At 33.8% G+C, this 25,042-nt stretch overlaps 1 protein-coding gene across 1 annotated transcript in view; it reads left to right on the top strand.

The window, feature by feature from the left end:
• Hel89B (histone acetyltransferase 1) overlaps positions 1-25,042 on the top strand; it is an 863,997-nt gene that overhangs the window by 636,333 nt on the left and 202,622 nt on the right. The window contains exons 29-30 of the mRNA XM_090405810.1: positions 7,482-7,633; positions 22,482-22,623. Coding sequence (XP_090261936.1) covers positions 7,482-7,633; positions 22,482-22,623 — 294 coding nt within the window. The remainder of the gene's footprint in view (positions 1-7,481; positions 7,634-22,481; positions 22,624-25,042) is intronic.

Below are 25,042 nucleotides of genomic sequence, written 5' to 3'. Positions count from 1 at the left end.
GTTCCTTAATATTAAATCCATTCACATATAAACCATCCTACTCATACTAATCCTTTCTCTCATTAAAACAATTTCATGTATCCACATGCTATGCATCTAGTCCTCCACAAAACTTATGTTTTGAATCACTAGCTATCAACACCCATCTGAATTCATTCCTATCATGTAAATATTATTCTTGCAATTTTTCCACTTGCATTGTTTTGTATCTTTGCATCTAACAATTATTTCTTACACTCAGTATACCATATTTGTCCTTGCAGTCATTTCTTTCACATATGATTTATGCATCCTCATAGCTGCAGTCACATTCTAATTCTTTGAGTCTAAAAATTATTTTTTCTCTTTAAGCATCTATGCCTCTTAATTACAAAACTTTCATACCACACAATCATATTTGTCTCATGCATTCATACCACATCATTATTGATATTAATACATGCAATAAATTTTGTATTCAAAATCTGTTTCTTACTACTCTAGCTTTGTAAAATCTAGAGATATTAGTACTCTGTGTGTGTGTGTGTGTGTGTGTAGGCAAGGATACAGGAGAGAAAATCTTTCGATATTTTTCTTGAAAGGTTGTAGTTGATGGATGAACACTTTTTGAGGAAAGCTGTTCCAGAGAACAAAAGTAGATGAGAGAGAAAGAGGAAAAGCATGTTTGGTGTGTTTGCAGTTAAGCCTTGAAAGAATAATGAGCAGTGGCTGTCCAAAGTGTGTATAGAAAAGACTAAAAACACCCCCTCTGCGAGATAGTGGTTAAAGTGGGTTTGCAAGAGAAGAATCATCATTCCGTCAGACCATCCTCATCTGCAGAGCATCAAGAATTTTTAGGGAAATTTTTGATGCACATGATGGGGAACTAATCATTAGAGTACTGTTCATGAACATGTAAATAATATTCTAACAATATTGGGTAGGTTTGGGATTTATACAGAGTTTAGTAGCTGAAAGATTGAAATTTGCATCTTGATTTGAAAAAGATCCCAGTTTTTTAGATGATAATAAAGATATTAATGTGATGTGATGTTTTTTGTCCTTATAGAATATAGGTAAATAGCTTTCAAAGGTAAGACATGAGGAACCAATCATTAGAGTATTGTTCATGAACATAAACAGTATTCTAACAATATTGGGTAGATTTGTGATTTATACAGAGTTTTGTATCTGGAAGAGTGAAATTTGCATCTTGATTTGAAAAAGATCTCTTCTTTTTTTTTTTTTATCCTAATGAAGGTATTAATGTGATGTAAGGTTTTTTGCCCTTACAGAATATAGGTAAATAGCTTTCAAAGGTAAGAGAAAAGTGAGCTGATTTTTATGAGAAAGAATGTAGGATAACTATTATGACATCCCCAGTAAAGAATTCTTTGAAGTTCTGCATTTATGACACTGCCTGCAGGAGATCATGCAGCTTTAGATGATTGTGCACTACACAGTTGGACAATATGTATGAGAAATGACGACAGTGTACTGTCGTCATTGCCTACTTGTATGTTAGATTCTCATTTTGAGAATCTTTACATAAATTGGAGCATGTGCCACTAATGAGTAGGTAACATGCAATATACATCCTCTCCCTGTCAAGTCTACCCGCCTTCCTATGGTATAGCCTCTATCGACAGAAAGATATCTTCCTAGTTCATCTCATGATATTTTAAATGAAACAGCTTCTAATGAAACACACATCATGTTGCTGACTTGCTGTGTATATAATAAGCTTTTTGTTCTTTTTATTCCTTATTTTTAGTTCTTTTAAATTCATAGTTTGCATTCCCTGGAAGTTTCAAAAGTGAGTTGCTGGTTAAACTCCACCATCAAGCTTATTGGATGCCTGGAGTAGTGAGTGCCATATTTGACATCCAGAGCAGAGGTTTTTTGGGTTCTGTCACCACCTCTTTTCTCCATGCACTGTGGTACTCTAAGTATGTTTGGCATACCCTTCAAGTATGCTAGACGTGTTTGGAGTACTAAAACCTTCTCTATTTCAAAGTACATTAGTAAAAACTGGTGCCACAGGCCAGCTGCCAGATAGCACACATGGAGTCACGAAGCTTCTCTGTCACCTGGTGCATAATCCCACTGTGACATATTCTGCAAGTTGCCTGGAGAGGTAGTTCAAGTAGAGGTAGACAGGAAGAACTGTCGAGGCCATGTTATGCAAAGAGATGGATCACTCTGTAAGAGTGCCATGTCCAAAAAAGTAATGGTATTCATATTTCCGAATTTAGGGACACAAAACACATGTGTTGAAATGATTATTTTACTTATTATTAATAATAATAATAAGTAAAATAATCATTTCAACATGTGTGTTTTGTGTCCCTAAATTTGGAAATATGAATGCTGATCACCGTGTAACCTTAAAAGAAAGAGTAGTGGTATATTGGAGGCGCTGTAAAGGTGTATGCGTGTGTGTGTGGGGGGGGGGGGGGATAGTCGCATAATATGCATAATATTCCAGCAGCATTGCAGTGCTGGAATGTAATATCATGAATTGCTTTCTTCTTACTGCCTTAGAATCACTTCTATTAACAACTGCCATCTGTTAGTTACTTCAAGAGTTATCACATTTTGCAGTTTTGCCAACTGTATCTGTTGAAAATTCTTCCAAAGTTTGAAAGTTATCTTCTATGAATATGTTCACAATGGACTATTTCTCATGCCTTATTTCACATTTTCCAGCACGAATGTATTAAGCGTGATGTATGTACAGTATACCTAGTCTAGCCATAAATACTGTTACAACTTGAACAGATCATAAATCTTTAGCAACAGTAAATCATTTCAGTAAATCATTTACAGCTTTCAGCATATACAAACCACTTGTATAATGTACATATAGCAGCACTCAATATTTAAAATGTCCCCCTTTTGCCTTTACACACACATGAGGTCTGTGATGATACATATTGATGGCAACACAACATCCAAAGGAAATGCTGCCACTACTCATCCAAATCCACCTTCAGGCTATAATGTTGGAGTGTTGTTTCTTCCAGGCTTCTCTCTCAAGCTCCAAGTACAATTTGAAGTCCAACAGGCAGCCAATCAGATGGTGATAAAGTGGTCTGGCACATTTGCCTCCAACCACTGTTGTGTTGTCCTCATCTTGTGTACAGGGACTAAGTCCTGTTGGTTGGTCCACTGCCTATCATGAAACAAGACATTGTTCAGGGACCATATGACAGGTTCCAACACAGTGTCTTGATACACTCTGGTGAAGATTTTCAACCTTTCTCACAGAAATGCAACTTGAATACCCCCTGATACACCCCCACACACACATACACAAAACCATCACTGACATGAGATGATAACCTCTCTGAATCCTGAGTGCTATGGCACATTCTGTGTGACCATCTAGCATGTATACCCAATTATTTTGGCGATTAAACAAATCTTCAATGATGAAAATCTTCTCATCTGTGAAGAGGATATCTCTGTGTTTGTTTGTGTACTACTGGATAAGAGCCTTTCATTTTATCACCCTCTGCCACATAAGTTGTGGTGTTAGAAAATGTCCACTAGAACAATAATAGGCTCTCACTCCCTGGTCATCAACATGACATCTTTCTCTGTGAAATGCTCTTCTCTTGTGACATCACTTTCTGCATTCTCACAGAATTATGGAAGAGATTTGTCTTTACAGCTCTCACAAGCTGTCACTTCCTAATGCAGCATATTCGTTTTGTTTGGTAGTAAAATATGTCTTGTGTATTGTTATAATGGTTAATAGTCCAATACACAAACATACTATTGAAAATAACAGGTGGCTGCATTCCAACCTTGTGAAGTGCTATTACAGCTACACAGGTCTCATAATCTCCCTACTGTATGTTAACCCATACAGCTAGACAACTCTCTGTTGGTGCACACAATACCACTGATGGAACCAGACTCAGACAATTCTGTGAGCAGTGAGGACAGTTTTGTGCAGAAATTGCAATAGTATTTATGGCAAGACTGTGTATATCCAATATCGAGTACTTTTTAAAGGGATAAAAAAAATATGACAGATTTTCAGAATTTTAAAATAAAAATAAAATGAAGTACTCTCAAAATTAAAAAAAAAAAAAAAAAAAAAAGACAAAAAATCAGATTTATGATTTTTAAATTATATCATGTTGGCCAAGTGACTAGCATATCCACTCTCCAGCCAAAAGGCTGCAGGTTTGAATCCTACCATGGCATGGATGTTTGTGATTGTCTTCCACCTTCATATACTCATTTATACAAGTGTATAAATACTCTCCCAAGATGGAATGGGTAACCATGGGAGAAGTATACCCAAAATCTTCCATAATGGGAGAGGCCTTTACCCAACAGTGGGGAATATGTTGGCTTATAAAAAAAAATTAAATCATGAGGTGGAAATAAATTTGCATAAATGAATATAATAAAATTGTAAAGGCTGTCCCATTACACAAAAAAGGATAAAGTGCCAGCATCTTATCATTATATAATAATAATCCACAGATATCTGCAGGTCTTTAAGACCTTACAACCTTCCCAATTAGCTTTTCTAACCATATTTTACAAGAATATTTTATACGTGGGGCTGATTATAGAGATTTCAAGATATTGAAATCAAGATTTAAAGACATTAAACTGTCAGATAGAGACATGTTAATAAGCTTCAACATTGTTTCTCTCTTCACTAATATCCCTCACAAAGAGATAATAGAACTGTTAACCCAAAAATTTCTATCCAATATTTGTGGAATTATTCAAATTTACAATCACATCACGGTACTTGACATGGAAAGATAAAATATATAAACAAGAGGAATGAACAGCAATGGGCTCACCCTTATCACCTAACTTGGCAAACTTTTTCTTGAACATCTGGAAGATAGAATTTTCACTCTTGAACCAAAACACAATATGGCTACGATATGTTGATGATGTCTGTGCAGTCTAGAGTCACACAGAACAAGAACATTACTTATTTCTAAATATCAACAACCTACATCCTCGCATCAAATTCACGCTAAAAAAAGAATCATCACAGGGTATTTCCTTTCTCGATGTACACATTAAACATAAACAAGATGGTTCCATTTCAACTTCTGTCTATCAAAAACCAACTTTTTTCAGGTCGTTATATCCACAATACATCAGCTCATCATCCGTCTCAAAAAATGGCATCATAAAATCTTTGGTATCCAGAGCACACAAATTTTATTCCTCTGAAGAATCTTTAAGACAAAAATTAGAAATTATTAAAGATGCAGATTACTAAATGGATATAATCCAATAACTCAAAAAAATTATTTGCAAATCTCCTAGACATCAACCCAGACAAGAAGGAGCCCATAGGACTCCTATATCATATGTCAAAGGCATCTCTGAACGATTGTAAAAAATAATGAAGAAATACAAACTCGCTGCAACCTATAAACCAATCAATCAAATTCACAATTTGTTACCTTCTCCAAATGACAAACTCTTACCACTGATGTTACCTGGCATATACGCAGTGCCATGTTCTTGTAACTTATCTTACAAACTTATCTTGTAACTTATCAAACAGGAAGATCTGTAAATAAACTCATCCATGAACATCAAGACTACATCCGTCTTATCAAACCTCACAAATCTGATCTCATGCAACATGGATTTGAAAATGCCAACCACAGGACCAATGGCAACACACCAAGCAATACATGGATCCATATATAAATATGAGCATTTGAATAAAGAAAATTCTGAAGCCTTACATCACAGACCCAATCTTAAACTTAATGACAGTCTCGCTATCCAAAAAGTCTGGGAAATTATTTAAAGTAAAGAGCCAATAGGCTTCAATTTGGCAATGTAAAACATTATTTAAATTAAGGGGATATTAAATCCCACATTGTTTTAAAACTGAATAAGAAACTCAAAGATCGGAATCAAAGAGTTTCATGCCGAATATAGTAACTATAAATGTATCAGCGACTACTAGCGTAAGCTAAAGCACGTAGTACAAACCAGGGCAACTCATTGCAAAGGTGGAGAAAGTTCTGATCGCTATTCTTAGTAGTTTCCATAATGTAAAACCCATCTCCTAGGAGATGTGTGATGTTATACATTATGGTGGGAGGTCACTACCCAGACCGGTTTCGATCTTTATTGAGATCTCATCAGTGAGTAGCTATTATCCTCGACTGTATATAAAATAAATTCATCAGTTATATTTTAATTTAATTACATCCACTAGTTTCTAATCCCTAAACATGCTACTGTATATGTAGAGGGATTCCAATGTAAGCATGTGTACTAATGTTTTTTTTTAATGTAATTCCTATTGTTGTTTAATAACTGTACTGATGATGTCTTATAATATTTAAGATGAAATATTTACATGTTATTAAAAAGTTAATTACTGTGGCATATGTGTGTGATTACATTATAGTAATGTAATTTACATTAAATTACATTACTTTGTGATTATATTACAAAGATCTTACACATTGGCTTTTTGCCAATGTGTAAGATCTCAAAGTTCTTACATCTCCATAAAAACCAGAAGCTTATAAAAATTTACTGCTCTTGTATCATTTGCTATATAGGCCATATGGTATGGTCTGAACACATAAACAATGTTAAGAAAATAAGACATCACAAATCAGGTTAGCCTTACACACAACAAGCACAGGCCACCAAGTAGTTTTGCAAGAAACGGAAATGACATATATTGATCACATCTGTTTTGCAAGAAGGTTTTAAGAAGCCTCAGAAATGTTTCTTATCCCCACACAGTGTAATAAAAACCACGGTTTAATTCATACACAAAGTTTGATCTGTTTTCATCAAAAACAACCACAGGCATTGGGTATGACACGTGTCATGCTACATTCCGTTACAGCAACAATTAGCATTGTTACATCATGTACATGGTAATTATCACAATGGGTTTTCCTTTTAATAGTACAAACAAACAGAGTGAACTAGTTTTGAAGTTCTGATAACATATATGTGCTAATTAATTTTTTCTAGTTGTATAAACGTTTTTTACCCCTGATTATGTAAGTCCGATGTCTTACAAAACTTAAGTTATACTGTTTATTTTAATAAACCTGTTTTATGTTTTGAAACATGGTCTCATCTCACTAATGGAAATTAAATGAAGAGTGTATCTTTTAAGTAGTGCATATCAAGTAACTCCAATGTTAGAGGTTATATTCTCATAACTCTATGGTAATTTTGGAATTGTAAGTTTCCATCTATATTTGGCTATAAAATATGGCTGGACCTATAATATCCTCAATTTAATATCTTCTATACCAAATTGAAACCTTCTGGCTCTATATTTTAGTAATTGTTTAAAAGAAATCTACAGAAGCTCTTATATTGTTACATCTTGTAAATAAAGCCCTGCATATGTAGATAATCTATACAAATTAGCAAATTATTACAGTATGAGAATTTAATGTTTTAAAATGATTATTCTTATGTACAAACTTATTGAATGGGTGTAATATTTCTTAAAGGAAACTAAATGCCCTGATTCCAAGCCTTTGCCATCCTTAGTTGTATGTCCTCCTACCCTCACTGGTCACTGGGTCTATGAGGTAGAGAAATTTATAAGTCTGCAATTCTTAAATCCACTTCATTACACTGGACCTCCAGCAGAAAGAATCAGGTTTGTGTATTTGTTATACATTTAAAGAAATGTGCATATTAGTGTTCTGTAATCAATAATATCCTCTCCTCAATTCATTTTGTCTCTATACCTGTTTTTGCTGTTTATGATGCACATCAAACTCTGAGGTGTTGATGTGTATGTGTGTGTGTGTGAGCACACATGCTGATTAATATTTTTTGACTGCATGTCATTTTTAGGCCAGCTATTTTATTCAAAATTATTTTTTCATATAGAATAAACTAATAATAACATATGGTGTGTTTTGCATCTCTGATATACTCTGATAGTTAATGAGATTTCTGCCATCATTTATTTTTAGAATCACTATTTTCCTGTATTAAACCACTCACAAAGAAGCCTGAAAAGAAATTATGATTAAATTTGACTAGCATGAAAAAACTTGGTTTCACAAATAAATTAAAAAACTACAAGCAAAGTAATAACAGTTAACATTTCTAGTGAAGCATATTTGGAAATGTTTAAACAATGGAAAGCTGTTACACTGGCTGCTGGTTTGTGGATTGCTGTATCAGAGGTTATCAGAACTGGAGAAATGTGCATGAGATTGAATAAACAAAGTGGATTTTATTATTATGATTCTCTTTGTACAAAATAAACTTTAAAAGTCATTTTTATCTCAATATGTTTAACTTTTAATCATGCCCCTGCTAGTTTTGTTACAGTTATTAATATGCATTAACAGAGATGAAAGTGTACTCATACAATTTTTTGTTGTTGTTGTCTCTGTTTTGTATGGTAAGATGTTGAAAACAGGTTATGTACCTGTTTTCAACATCAACATTCAACATAACCAAAGCAACTGATATTTTTGTTGCAATTTAATTAAACTGTAGTGAAAGAAACCAAATTAGAACTCCTCTGCTGTGGTAAATTTCTTTAAATTAATATCTGGCAGATAAACATAACACCAATAGTTAACTAAAATAAAGTTGAATATCTTAATTAAAATCTCCACGAAGGGGAAATGTGTTTTGTTGTCCTTACTTTTGTGACAGGGTTTATATTTAAATCCAAAAAAATGTCACCGGAAATGCATTCACCAGCAAATAGTATCTTTGCTCTCCAACCAATAAGTTTCAAATCTCAGCATCGTATTTGATGTTTTACAACCATATTTAGCTCATAGATTTTCATTTTTTAATCGAGATCATGCTTTGTACATTTTAAGGTTGTATCTTGGTTGAATCCTTTATCCTTTTTTTTTTTCTTCCTGGAAACTCTGGTTTTTGGTCCTGTAAACTCAAGATTATCGATCATAGACCCCACACTATCTCAGTCAATAAATATATAGTGTTAGGATTAAGGACCTATAGCTGGTGGCATTTGCCAGTCACCTTTCTTGTCCAATTGCTGAATATGATTAGTGATAGTTTTTGATCAACTATCTCTGATTGGCTACCAGTGGAGATTGAATTCCCCCCCCCTGAGTCTCTTAAAGTTAGATAGGGCTAAAAGTCTTTGCCCACTTCTTATAAGAAAGTTAAAGGCATTAGCATAGCATCTATCTTTCTATATATATATATATATTTTTTTTTTTTTTCTTTTTAAATATATTTAATGATTAACAAACCGAGAATAAGTTAGAAAACTTTAATGATACAATTAGTTTTGGCTTATTATGGCCTTCATCAGGTATCTTTGTAGGTAGAAGAATCAATAATAAAAGACTGAAGATATTAAGAAAACTAAGAAGCACAGGTTAATTGTATTAGATAATTAAAAATAAGAAACGTTGTATTAAAATTCCAGTTGTTCTATTTATGTGCCATTGTTTATTGTATGTATGGTAGTAGACTCTCGAGAACGCCAGTATTGAACAATAGCAGTATGGCTCTCAGGGATGTTATAGCTCAAATTACTGTTCAAATGTTCAGGATTAAGGACGATCTCCCTGGATTCCACTATCTTTCTTTCAAATTCATCCTTGCAACGGAAAATGTTTTCAGATCTATCCCAGGAAACTGAGTGATGACCTTGAAAATTATCATGAGGATTGTTGGATAAGGCACTAGCATTTGATCTTTTATAGGAGATGTCTCTTTTATGCTCCTCCATGCGAAGTTCAAAAGATTTATTAGTTTGGCCGTAATAAGGAACATTACAATCACACCATAGTTTGTATACGCCAGGATATTTTAGATTATGATGCTTAGGTTTAGGATGGCTTATAAGAGATCTGATTTTTGGAAGAGTGGTGAATAATGTCCTGATGTTACTTTTGAAGGACTTTTGCCAATTTTTGGGAGACCGAACTGATGAATGGGATTGAGATGATCATTAACTCGGTTAACATACATATTTTTTAAAAAGAATTGAATGACTAGAACCGGGATTTAAGTAAAAAGGTTTTAATATAAAAACACGACTAGTTTCGGCTTTTAACAGCCTTCATCAGGTGACATTATAAAAGAAAGAAAAAAGAAAAAACACTAAAACACTGAAGCTTAAATAAACTATGAACATCATAGAGAGTCTCTATACATAATTGACATTAAATCATTGTGGTTGTATTTAAAGCTTTCTATATATCGATATATAGAAAGCCCACACATACCAACAGATATCTGCATAGTCAATTTCATCACTTCCCTCCTCATAAGCTTGGAATAATTTCCACCTTGGGACATTGAGCCCGTTCTCTTCTGGATGACCCAAATGAACTTCTTACAGAAATAAACCATCTCAAAACTTCTTTCAAAGTTAATGGATATTCCAAGAAAATCATTGAAAGATTCCTTCTTAATCCTCCTAGATATCGTTCAGAAGAAACAAATAGATCAAATCAAAGGCAATATATCTATTCCTTACATAAGTAGAGTCTCACATAAATTAGCAAAAGTTCTAAGAAAATATAATATCAGAACCTTGTTCACTCCACTTCCAAAGATCCGTTTCTTAATGAGCCATCCAAAACCTTGTCATCATCATCTCAAATACCCTGGTGTATATAAAATATTGTGTGATTGTGATATTCCTTATTTTGGGCAGACAGACAAATCTGTTGAATTGCGTATGGAAGAACACATGAGGGACATTACTTACAAGAGACAGCAAGTCAGTGCATTATCAAGTCATATCCTTTTCTCGGCTAATCCTTATGATGAAAGCCAAAGTCACAAAGCCTGCTGGAAAAATATACTAACATCTTCCGTTGCAATGATGAACTAGAGAGAAAAATCGTGGAATCTAGGGAAATCATCTTCAATCCTGTTCACCTAAATAATAACTTGAGCTACAACCTCCCAGATAGTCATTCAGCTGTAATCATGTACTGGCGTTCACGAGATGCTACTAGCACGTACTTTCCTGAACAATACAATAAACGAAAGTACAGCTTTAAATACAACCACAACGATTTAATGTCAATTATGTATAGAGACTCTCTATGATGTTCATAATTTATTTAAGCTTCAGTGTTTTAGTGTTTTTTCTTTTTTCTTTCTTATATAATGTCACCTGATGAAGGCTGTTACAAGCCGAAACTAGTCGTGTTTTTATATTAAAACCTTTTTACTTAAATCTCGGTTCTAGTCATTCAATTCTTTTTAATATATATATATATATATATATATATATATTCCCCCTGGGTAAAGGCCTCTCCAATTACAGAAGGTTTTTAGGTCTATTTCTTCCATGGTGACCGATCCCATCTTGGGAGAGTATTTATATACTTATATGAAGGCGAAAGACAATCACAAACATCCATGCTATAGCATGATTCAAACCTGCAGCCTTATGGCTAGAGAGCAGATATGCCAACCAGGCCAGCATAGTATATATATATAGGAAAGTTAATCATAATCACTTCATTCATAAAATTGTGAGATGAGCATACACTCAGAGAATTAGAGTGATAAAATTTTGGACAGTGTTGTAAAGTTTCACAAGTTTCAAGAAACTGATGATCAAACTTAAATCTACTGGAACGAAGGCAATGTGAAGTCAGCAGTGTACAAGTAACCTCATTATGAAGATACTTGCGTGAAGGATTAGAACGAAAATATAATTTCTTGTCTGTTATAATTTACTTGGTTTTTCGACTAATAGATTTGTAAGCAACGATATCCAAATTAACCAGAATGCCATATTGGCTTATTCTGGCTTCAAAAGGAGAAGTTATTTTATTGAATGAGAAGAATTGTTTAGTTAATGAAAGAATCAATATGGCCATCATGTTTCTCCCTCTTCAGAATTTTGACAACTAATTTGAGAGGAGGAGGTAAGTAGGAAAACTAATGCCATCTGCTGTTATGTGGAGAAGCATGCTAGCTTTGGTACCTTCTGTCCTCATTTGAATGAAAAACTTTTAGAAATTCAAGTAAATTTATCTGATATTATGACTAGCTTGTATGCAGGATCATTGTTTATAGATGTATGAGTGGAAGGGTTTGATTTTTTATATAGATTTGTTTACAATGGATATGGAAAAATGTTTCAATATCCTACTCTAACATCAGATGACAGAGAATGATATTTATGACCAACTATATGGATTAAATAGTTTCTCCATTGTCACCTCCAGTTGTCAACTTGTACAAAGAGAAATTTGAAGTAATAGCTTTATCATAAGCTGTTCCGAAACTCGCTACATGTGCATTACATGATCATTATTTCTATGGTTTGGTAACACAGCATGGATGGTCTGAATGATTTTCTGAATTTTTCTAAATGGCATCTATTACTAAACAAAATTCACTATTGAAATAGAGAGATAAGAAATAACAAACTTCTCTTTCTTAAAGAAGTAGACGAGGCATATTCAATCTGTATTGACAGCCCAGTCATACAGATAAATACTTTTCATGCCATCTTGTTCTACCACCCTCTTGACAGGCAATCAGCATCATTTCCATGCTAAAAAATAGATCTATCCATAACTCAAGGGATGATAAAAATGATAATGATGGGGATGGGATGGGGGGAATTTATAGTTATTTCTAAACATTTACTCAACAGAACTGTTTATAGATTTAGATTATATATAAACTGCCATATTATGATTGTTATTGTTACGTAACACCTCCAGGTAGTCCAAAGGCTCATTGAGGGAGGTCACCTATTCTACAACTCTCCATCTCCACTACTCATTTCACCAACCGCAACTATCTTTGTCATCTACTGCCGACCACCACCACTAGTATTTTCACAGACAATCACAAACCTCCATGCCCATGGTGGCAGGATTCGTACCTGCAGCCTTTTGATTGGAGAGCAGATATACTAGCCACTCGACCAACCAGACCGCAATGAAAGCCCTGTGTTATGGCTGGGAAACCAGTTTGGATATTTCAGAGTGTTTTACAGTGCGCTGGCAATTGGGGATTTAGCTGACCAAATTGTATTCTTATTGGCTTAAACTACAATGTAAAATTATGGTACAGCGTGACAGAATTTCATGCATGCTGGGGCATCACCCAGTTAAACAATGCCTCCATTGTTTTTGTCAAGGAACCAGGGTGATCAGCAAAAAAATCAGATACTGGAACAGATCCCAGTACACTTCCCAGCTAAACATCAACAGAGTTCAAGATTGGTACCATCAACATAAGAAGCATCAGTGGAAAAGCAGAAGGATCATGGAACTAGCAGAAGAATTGGATAAGTACCAGATCGACATAATAGGTGCAACTGAAACAAAGAAGAAAAAAACAGGCGAGATCTTTCTAAGCGACAAATACAAAGTGTTATATTCAGCCAATAATAATCAGGGAAAAGGCGTAGCCATAGCATTCAACACTAAATATGAGGATATTCTTCTTGAATTGCAGGCAATATCAAGTAGTGATGTGGATAAATATCAGAAGGGATAACTGGACAATGAGACTTATTTGTGCTAATGGTCCTACAGAAAGTATTACCAAGGAAGAAATGGAGGAATTTCTTGAGGCATTATTAGAGAAGGCAGCTGGCTTAATGAAAAAGGAAAAGTTGGTCCTTGTTGGAGATATATCGAGACAGTGGTATCAAGAAAATTCATTGAACGACAATTTATTGCAAGGTAATTTATCGAATAAACAATTAATCAGATCAGTTCATCTTGATTAACTGGAACAGATCCCAGTACACTTCCCAGCTAAACATCAACAGAGTTCAAGATTGGTACCATCAACATAAGAAGCATCAGTGGAAAAGCAGAAGGATCATGGAACTAGCAGAAGAATTGGATAAGTACCAGATCGACATAATAGGTGCAACTGAAACAAAGAAGAAAAAAACAGGCGAGATCTTTCTAAGCGACAAATACAAAGTGTTATATTCAGCCAATAATAACCAGGGAAAAGGCGTAGCCATAGCATTCAACACTAAATATGAGGATATTCTTCTTGAATTGCAGGCAATATCAAGTAGTGATGTGGATAAATATCAGAAGGGATAACTGGACAATGAGACTTATTTGTGCTAATGGTCCTACAGAAAGTATTACCAAGGAAGAAATGGAGGAATTTCTTGAGGCATTATTAGAGAAGGCAGCTGGCTTAATGAAAAAGGAAAAGTTGGTCCTTGTTGGAGATATATCGAGACAGTGGTATCAAGAAAATTCATTGAACGACAATTTATTGCAAGGTAATTTATCGAATAAACAATTAATCAGATCAGTTCATCAAACAACAGTTAATTAATAAAGCAATTCATTGAATGGTAATTAATTGAAATCACAATTTACCAATAGGCAATTCATCGAAAAATCACAATTCATTGAAACTACAAATCATCAAATGAACAGTTCACCAAAAAATGAATTATAATGCATGTAAAGTGAAGTTTATTTACCAAAATCCACTGCAGTTTTTAATAGATTAACTTGTGATGTAATTGAAGCTCAGCCTGATATTCTCTTTATATATATTATAAACGACAGAAGTGTGTGGCTTTTTTTCTTCTTTTTTTTTTTTTCTCATAGATATTCCCTTCTGTCAGTATATGCGTTTTGTGTATTTTATGTGTTTTGCACAATCTTTTGTGCAAACATTTGCGACAAATTGTTGTTCGATGAATTGTTTACAGGGTCCCCTGAAAGGGGGGACCCTGTAACCCCTGGAGAGCCTGTCCCCTGAGTGGCAGATAGGAGAGCCCACCATGTATGTATGTGTGTATATACATCTATGTGTGTGTGTGTGTGTGTGTGTGTGTGTGTGTATGTATATATATATATATGGTGGGGTGGTCCGAATATACTGAATAAGGACTCGAAAAGGGGCAACCATCTTGATTGTAAAGGAAGTGACAATCCCGTGGTCCCCTAGCTGGATCTATCCACTTCTTCTGCTTTGAGGAAGATCCACTCACTTTAATCTTTCCTGTAAGGCCTTTTCAGCCAACTCTTCTTATTTTACAATCCTTACGCTATTAGAGTGCTCGAGAGACATGGGGTATTTCCATTTCTGGCCTTATAACCATGTCCCCTCTATAAACCTTTACTATAATTCTACTCTATCCTACTATAATCTACTCTTTCCCGATCAATATACCCTATTCCTCCTATGGGTCGAAATTTGGAAGAAGGCTAGTTCAGTAGCCTTAAGGTAGTATCCCTACCACTGAACTATCCATTGTCAAGCTGGTCACCTGACATGGAGAACATAATTCTACTTTTAAGCTGACAGAAAAAGGTAATCGGAATGAATCTATGGAAAACAACCTTCGTATGGAAAAAGTAAAACGAAAATGGAAATGACAAAATATAATACATATAGCAAACTGGAATGTAAGAAGAATAGCATATAAAGAAATATAATTAGACCAAATATTAAATGAAAGAAATTTTAAAATAGCAGTAATCACTGACACAAAAAAGAAATGAAAAGGAAACCATGAGAACCAAAAAGTTTAATGTGATATACAGTGGAGTTGACAGAGACCAAAGAGCACAAGCAGGAGTGATGATTTGGATTCATAACTCCCTTTAAAACAGTTAAAACATTATAAATTATGGAATGAAAGAATAATAGAAACTAGAATATAAATAGATAGAGGCTATTTAACAATAATTGGTTTATATGCACCAGAAGGACAAGAACAGGATAATATTGAATTTTATAAGCATCTACAAAATATTTATAATAAAATAAATAAAAATAATTATGTAATTTTAGCAGGAGAATTAAATGTAAGAATTCGAAACACGAAAATTAATAATAACATAGGAATATATGGAGAACATACTCTAAACAGGAATGGTAAAAAATTGATTGACTTTGTAGTTTATGATAACTTAAAAATAATGAATTCTTTCTATAAACATAAAGACATATATAAATATTCTTGGGCAGCAAAAGAATGGAAATCAATATTAGATTATTTTATCTTAAATGAAAAGATATCCAAGTTTTCATTAGATGCTAGCGTTCACAGAGGATATGAAATGAGTAGTGACCACTTCCTCGTTAAAATAAAATTAAGATTACCACCTAAATAGCTACAAGTAACAAGAACAGAAAGAAAATTTAAAACGTTTGTTTATAAAACTAGACTATTAAAGAATTAATCAGTATCTAGATAAAATAAAACAAAATGAAGAAATAGAATGGCTTAATATAAAAACGATACCAAATGCAGCAGCAGCAGAAAGCTTAGTAAAGACCGAAAAATTCAATAAAAGGAAAAAACTGAAGATATGGGATGATACAACCAAAGAAATAATCAAAATGAAAAAAGAAGCCTATCATAAATGGTTAGAAGATGAAATAGAATATAAAAGAATAAGAGCCATAGCTAAAAGAGAAGTCAGAAAAAGACAGAGAATCATGGAACAAATTTGTTTCTAATTTAGAATATGATTTATATAAAATAAGACCCAATGTATATAAGATTTTGAAACACCTAAATTCAGATACTAAAGAAAACATAAAATTAAACACCGAATTGAAATTAGTAGAATTTCTACACAGAATTGTGGACCGATAAATATTTTAAAAAAGACAACTGGCAAACATTTATTGAAAATAAAAAGGAAATAACTAAAGAAAAATTAGAAATCAGCCTGAAAGAAACAAGAAACGAAAAATCACCTGGAGAAGATAAGTTAGTTCAGAACTATATAAATATGCAGGAACAAGATTCAAAGAAAGACTCCTATTATTTTTAAATAAAATTTATACAACTGGTAACCCCCCACCCCAATAGAATGGAAAAAAGCAATTGTGATTCCTATCTTTAAAAAAGGTAATAGAGATGACCCTAAAAACTATAGAGGCATAAGTATACTAAATTCCTGTTACAAAATATATAGCAGAATATTAAATAGCAAACTAACGAAATATTACGAAAACTTTATTTTAGAAGTACAGAATGGATTTAGAAAAGGACGCTATATATAGACAGCATTTTGACTAAAATTAATAATAGAGAAAAGAAGAGAATACAATTTAGAAACACATATTGCATTTATTGACTTTGAAAAACAGTTGACAAAGTTAAAAGAAGCATTTTATTTAACATATTAAAAGATAGACAAATACCGAATAATATCCTAAAAGCTATCATAAGTATATATGAAAATAATCAAATACAAATAAATTAAATCATGGGCTATCATATACGAGAGAGATAAACCAAGGGGTCCGACAGGGATGCCCCCCTCTCAGCAACTCTCTTTAATATTTTCCTAAATGAAATAACAATAAAATGGAATAAAAATTTCCATCAAGGTATTAAACTTTCTCCTACTGTGAACATAAACACTCTCCTTTTTGCTGATGACCAAATAATAATTACAAATTCTGAAGATAACTTACGGAAAGCTATTTTAGATCTAAATGAGAGCCAAAGATTATGGTATGACAATATCAACAGAAAAATCAAAAACTATGGCCTTTAAAAGACACGATCCAGTAAGAACTAAAATAGTAATAGATAACAAGATCTTAGACCAGGTGAATTCATTTAACTACCTAGGATGTATATATATATTTCATAAACATATGAAAATGAAAAAGATATAAACGTAAAAATTGCAAAATATTTAAAAATAACAGGTGTAATTAACTCTATATTTAAACCAAACCTAGTTCAAAAACAAACCAGACAAAAGCATGCAATACATTAGCCAGTCTTATTGTATGGAAGTCAAAGAAAAAGAAAATGAAGCACAATGTAAAACTAACCTAGACAATAAAATAAAAAGGCAAACAAAGATTAATAACAGCAGAAATGAAGTTTATGAAAAAAACTGCAAAGTATACTATTTGATCACAAAAGAAATGAAGAAATTATGAAAGAATTAAACCAAGAATCACTAATAGAAAAAATTAAAAAATATAAACATAAATGGATGGAACACGTTCAAAGAATGAAAATAAAAAGATTACCAAAACAAGCCATTAGGAAAAAGAAAACCAGGACGTCCTCTTAAAAGATTCAACAATGACTTCTAAGGACGGAACAGGCCACGCTAGGCCTAAATCCTTGATATGCATGATGATGATGATGAATTGTTTATTTGATAAATTGCTTTTTCAATGAGTGGTTTTCAATGAAATTTCATGGAACTCTAAACAGAGTAGAAAATTATTAATAGACATATAGAAATGTTTGGGAAAATTTGGAGAAAAGTGCAAAGCTAATAATAATTATAAATGCCTGCTGGATTTTTGTTCAGAATATGGATTAGTTATTACTAACAGCATGTTCTAATATAAAAATGCACATGAATTCACATGGAGAGAAGACGAAAGAAATAAGAAAAGTCTCATTGACTATGTTATAACTGATAGCAAGATTTTCCCACTGGTTCAGGACACGAGTAATACAGAAGATTTGAAATAGGAAGTGATCACTGTTTAGTTTTGAGCAGATAAAATTGAATTTCATATTGAAAAAAGAGTGCGTAAGAAAGTTTTAAAATGAATCAAAGTTTGAACATCTTTCAGAGGTGAACTGTAGATTGAAAAACATGAACATCTTTGAAGAAAAAATGAAAGAATTTCAAAACAAGAACTAAACCTTAGAGATTAAGTGGAAAATCCTGAAGAAAACATTGATTGATTCAGTTAATGAGGCATCTGGTGAGGTGCTTCTAAGGGTGGAAAAATCAGAACTCGATGGGAGTGAAGGAAAAGAAGAAAGAATATTGAAAGTTCCTGGCAAGTAAGTCAGCTTGTGTTCCTTAGAGAATACAGAGAAAAGTATAAGAAAATGAAGCACAATGTAAAACTAACCTAGACAAATGCCATGGGTAGATTTGGGTAAGAACATAAATATCAAGAAGTTGGCAAAATATTCTGGAGTTTAGAAACGTTTAGAAAAAGTTTAGAAACGGAGGAAAAAGTACTGTAAAAGAAATCAGAGATGATAAAGGTGACATAAAAAGTGAAGACAAATATATTCTAGATGTCTGGAGTAATTACTTTGAAAGACTGCTAAATGAAACAAGCCGTGTCAATGTGATTGTAGAAAACTCCTTACAGGAAGAATACATATCCATTCCTGAAGTAGAAAAAGTCATCAAAAACGTGAAATGTGGAAAGTCAACTGGAGTAGATGAAATTCGGCCAGAAATGCTCATATATGAAGGTATACAAGTTTTATATTGTGGCTGCATTGCATAATTTAGAAGACATGATAAAGGGATTGAATTCCAGATGACTGGAGCAGAGCTCAAACCATCTATAAATCATCTATATAGTACTCATCTATAAAAATGTAAATAAAACTGAATTACCAAGGAATTTCTCTACTGAGTGTTCCTGGTAAGATTTCTGTAAGTATACTTGAGAAATGCCTAAGAAAAATTATGGAAGGTAACTTTGGTGAAGAACAAGCTGGATTCATACCAATTAGAGATTGTCAGGATCAGATTTTCGTTTTAAGACAGTTGAGAAATCATGGGAATATAACAAGGATTTGTAAGGCATATGACAAAGTGCCAAGAGGAAAGCTCTTCAAAACGTTACAGTTATATAGTGTAAATGGGACATTACATCAAGCATTACATAGTCTAATTAAGCTGTAAATCAGCAGTTAGACTTGAAGTAGGTACAAGAAAATGGTTACTTTATGCAGATGATGTTATACTTCTGAATAAATCCAGTACAAGTCTGCAAGATTTCCCAACTAAATTGAATAACTGTTGTAATGAAAATTAGTAAAAAAAAAAAAAAAAAAAGACAATGAAAATAGGTAGAAACGTTCAAAACATCAACTGTTTCCTGAATTATGAACCTATAGCATAAAACATTTCAGCTATTTAGCCACAGTTCTTAGTGGCGATGGTAAATTAAATATGGAAATAGACAACAGAATTAGTAAAGCTGGTGTGGTTGGAAGTCAGCTGAATAAATTTGTATGGAATAAGAAAGAAATTAGTCAAAACACTAAATTAGCTGTATACACGATTGTGTTCAAACCAGTTTTTACTTATGGATCTGAGAGCTGGGTTAGAAATAAAACACTTGAAATACTCTGATATGAGAATTCCGAGAAACATTAGTGGAGTGTGCAGAGGTATCAATAGCAAAGTGTTCTCTGCCAGGTTTGCAAGAAAAGACCCAGAGGAAGACTAAGATGTAGATGGATTAATACAGTAAGAAGTGCCTTAGAACATAAATATAAGATCTGATGATACTGGAAACTTGACAGATAACATATTAATTTGGAGGAAAATTGTTGATTGGAAATTAGTAATGCTGTAAATTTTTCATGTAGTACTATCATAATTATCCTGTACACCTTCCGAGGGTACATATCAGGAATTTGATAATGATGACTGTTTTACAATGTTTAAAAGACAGTATTTCTTTCCAGAAATATCCTAGTGACTATAAAATTTATTTTTCTAGTGCCAGGGCCTACATAGGTTAGACCAGGAGAAGTTATATTCAAGAAGGTGAATACTGCAATAATGTTGTCCACAAATGAAAGGTTAAATCAGGTCTTATTACTCAGCTTTGTGGAACTCATGAAATTGGTTGTCCACCAGAGCTAACAAGTTTGCAATATTCTTAACAGGAAGCAGGGCATCATTTGCATTGCATTTGGAATTCACTCCTCCATTCTTGCATCAGATCTTTCCTCTGCTAACAAGCTCTGAATTCTTTGGTGGTTTTTCCAGGGATGGCCGTAACTTCCAGGGATGGCCTCTTGTCATCACTCCTTCCTGCTGTTCAACCAAGCGAAAGAATTCCCCAGATCTTTCCTCTGCTAACAAGCAACATGAGCTATTCAAAACAGTAAACTGCATATGGCAAATGTGTTAATTTGGCATATGTATGTGTTTGCTCTTAGCTCTGAATTCTTTGGTGGTTTTTTAAAAATGCTTTGTGCTTTTTTTAAGAAAGTAATATATATTTGAAGGCTTTCCACTTTGAAGAACTACTCCAACTTCATCAAATTTGATTTCATGAAACTACCACATATTTGATAAATCTTCATCTTGGAATATTAATCAAATAACCAAGAACAAGAACAGTGACAAGGAACAACCAGTACCTACTTTATTATTATTATTCAGGCCTCCATGGATTCAAGACTCATTGTGGGAGGTTCCTTCCTAAGAAATACAAAGTCTATCATACCACTTTTAAACTCATTGACCGTTCTTACTCTCACCACTCTATCGTGCAATGCATTCCACGGTTCAACCACCCTCCGTGCAAAGAAACCACTCCTCACCCTCTTGCTCACGGTTTCCTTTCGTAACTTCCAGGGATGGCCTCTTGTCATCACTCCTTCCTGCTGTTCAACCAAGCGAAAGAATTCCCCAGTGTCAACCCTCTAACCACCTCTCAAGGTCTCAATCATATCACCTCTCCTTCTTCTATCAACCAAACTCTGCAGTCCACATTCCCTCAGCCGATCCCCATAACTAACATTGTACAGTCCTGAAACTGTCTTTGTTATGCGCCTTTGTACCCTTTCCACAGTTAATTTATCCCCTTCAAATCCTGTGGACCAAATCTGATAATAATGGTCTAAGTGTGATCTGATCAGAGTCTTATATAATGGATTGATAACTCTTTTATCTCTGCAGGTCAGTGTCCTTCTCATTATTGCAGCAATCCTCTGTGTTACCTTCACCACCTTTGCAATATGTCCCCTAAATTTCAGGTTTCTATCAATCATCAACCCCAGATCTCTTGTCTCCCCTACTTCCTCCAGTATAGCTCCTGCCAATGCAGCGTCCCATTGATATGTCCCAAACCTCAAGACCTTATTACATTTTGCTGCATTAAACCAATATTCCCATTCATTTGCCCATCTGTCTAACTTATTCAAATCCTCTTGCAGGGCTACCACATCTGCACTGTTACTAATAACCATTCCCAGCTTCACATCATCCACAAACAACTGAATATCCCCCTGCAATCCACTGACAATGTCGTTGATATGATGGTTAAACAATATTGTATGTTTTTATTATGTTTTTATATATATATATATATATATATATATATATATATAACATAGTTTTATCTGCTTTCTAAAATAACTACTGTGATAATCAGTGTATATGCTCGCATTCATATGAGATGCAAGAAACCATAAAAATATAGATGAAACAGTTATTTCATATATAATAAAAATAATTTTAAGACAAAGCTTTAAGGAACAAACTAGATCATAATCAAAAAGTTAAACATTCCAAATCTGCTATGAAATTATTTGTAAATTATGATGGGGGGAGGGGGATTTTTAGCTCTGAAAAAAAAAAACTAGCTTTGATTAGAAAAAAAAAAGTATGCATAGATACTCATGAAGATACTCAACGCACACCATTCTATGATTTCTTCCCTTTTCCATATATGTTACTAATTCATGTTTATTTTTTTAAATTAATTTACAGATTTTTTTGAAAATATACTGTATTTATAATTTGTTTTCATTATAGATTACGTAACAGAGCAAAGAAACATAATTTAATTATTGCTTCCTATGATATTGTGCGCAATGATATCGATTTCTTTGGGTCTGTTTATTGGAACTATTGCATTTTAGATGAAGGCCATATAATCAAAAATGGAAAAACCAAAGTAAGTTACTTTACAATTTTTATTTTGTGACAAAATACTTATCAGATTGATCACAAAATAACTTTATTTAAACTAAAATATTGCTTTATAGTAGTATGATTTGGAGTGGGTAGATTTTAAAGGTAATTCATTAAAATTAATTCCATATGAGTAGTAGCCCAGTTGGAAGCTTGCTAACTCCCCTTCAGTTTAAAAGCCATAGAAAAATAATCCTTATATGCATCATGAAAATTATGGAAACAACACTGCGTTAGAGTAAAATGTTTGTTTAATATAAACCAAAATAAACACTCGCCGTTTCAACCTTCACATTAAGGTCATCATCTGTAGTATTGTTGGATTGTACATCCTGGCTTTGAATCTGCCATTTTGTTGGAACGTTATTCTTATTTAAATTATCTGTTTTTTTTTTCTTATTTAATTGTTGGTTGATTACTGATCCAAATATAGAGAAATTTTATTATACTGTGCCACCTTTATTCGGATTAGTCTAAGTGAAACAGAGGAATCAACCTTCAACTACATTTATATAATCTTCTTTTACAGGCCAAGGTTACTAATATCATATAAGGCTGGAAATACTTTTATTGGGATTATATTGATCAAGTGCATATAACAACAACTAAGTTATACCAACTAGTTTCACCAACTAAGTCTGTTGGCACCTTCAGGGTACATAACTGATGTACGGCATTAAAAAGTAAAAAACTGTTACAAACTATAATCAACCGATTCCAATTATATTAAACAAAGAACAGAGCGCGTACCATACATTCATAGAGCGTGGATGATATCACTTGTTGTTATTTAGGAACGTTCTATAGTTGGCACTGTAATTCAGTTCTGGCGAGTTGAAGGATCTGATAAGGGTCTTCCAGATCAAGGGCAAGATTAGTCCTTGGTTCCTGTTAAGGTTTTGTATACAGCGGGCAACTGTTGTGGCCTCCTTAAAAATTCGGGAGCAGAAGTCCTCCTCCATGTAAGGAATTGTGCTTCTATCTCACTCTATGGTATGGTTCGTTCTTGCGAAATGAAACGCTAATCCCGATTTTTCTTCTCTGTTATTATTGACATCACCTATGTGTTCTTTTTGCTTAATTTCAAGGCTCCTTGAAGTTTGGCCGATGTAATTCAAGCCGAACGAGCATGGTATGTTATAAACTCCAGCATATTTGGAGAAAGGATGGCTATCTTTTGGAGATCTTAAGAATTGTCTAATCGTTTCTGTGGGTTTAAAGGCCACTCTTATTTTATGTGGTCTAAGGAGTCTAGCAATCTTATTTCCCCAAGTATGGAATGACGATGGTAGAAATATAACGTACATCATCTTGTTGTCTTTGTCGGGGTTCAGAGAAAAGTATCTTGTGGATGAGTGTTCGAGGAAATCCATTCATGGTAAGGTTGGTGGATATCAGGGATAGTTCTTCCTGGAGGTCTTGTTGATCTGTTGTAAGGAGAGAGGCACGGTTCTTCAACATATGTACAATACTAAGTTTCTGAGAAATGTGGTGTGAGGAAGTGAAATGTAAATAACGTCCTGTATTGGTAGATTTGCGGTAAACTGAGAGGTTGATACCACCATTCGGAAGCTTCTTAATTAAAGTGTCCAGAAATGATAATTGGTTATCTTCTTCAAGTTCTAGAGTGAATTTCATTGTGTGGTGTAGAGAGTTGATTTTGTTAAGAAAGTCGAACAAATCCTTTTTTGTTTGGTTCCAAACGATAAAGATATCGTCCACGTATCTCCACCATACTGTGGGTTTAGGGTCTGTTTGAGTGAAGATTTTACTTTCAAAATCCTCCATAAAGAGATCAGCACAAGATGGAGAGAGGGGGCTACCCATTGCAAGGCCAGTCAATTGTTGATATATGGTTTTATTCCATAAGAAAAAGTTTGATGTTAAACAATGACGGAACAGAGAAGTGATGTCTCGTGGGAGCAAACTTCCTAAAATGTTGATGACTTCCTCCACAGGGATGTTAGTGAATAGAGATTTAACATCCAGGCTGGCGAGTAAATCCGTATTGGAGATAGAGATGTTGTTCAGTTTCTCAACGAAATGTTGGGAATTTCGTATATAAGTGTCCGAATTATGGATGTGAGGTTTGAGGAGGCCTGCCAGGTGTTTGGATAACAGATAAGTTGGCGAATTGATTCCATCCACAATCGGGCGTAGTGGTGTTCCATGTTTGTGTACCTTAGGAGCGCCATATAGTCTTGGTGTTAGTGGATGCATGGATTTCAATCTTCATTTTAAGTCTATAAACCAGTTCTCCATATGACGTATAAATCGTTGGTATCATTGTGGTTTTTTAGTGTTGGGTCTGTGACTAGGACACGGTAGGTTGATGTATCCGACAATAAGCTGTTAATCTTATCTTCGTAATCACTGGTGTTTTAAATCACTGTTGAATTTCC

The sequence above is a fragment of the Typopeltis vanoorti genome, chromosome 15 (genome assembly GCF_054136105.1).
Source record: "Typopeltis vanoorti isolate ZY-2024b chromosome 15, IOZ_Tvanoo_1.0, whole genome shotgun sequence".
Classification (NCBI taxonomy): domain Eukaryota; kingdom Metazoa; phylum Arthropoda; class Arachnida; order Uropygi; family Thelyphonidae; genus Typopeltis; species Typopeltis vanoorti.
Note: the sequence above shows the minus strand (reverse complement) of the source record. Positions and strands in the feature narration are given on the sequence as shown.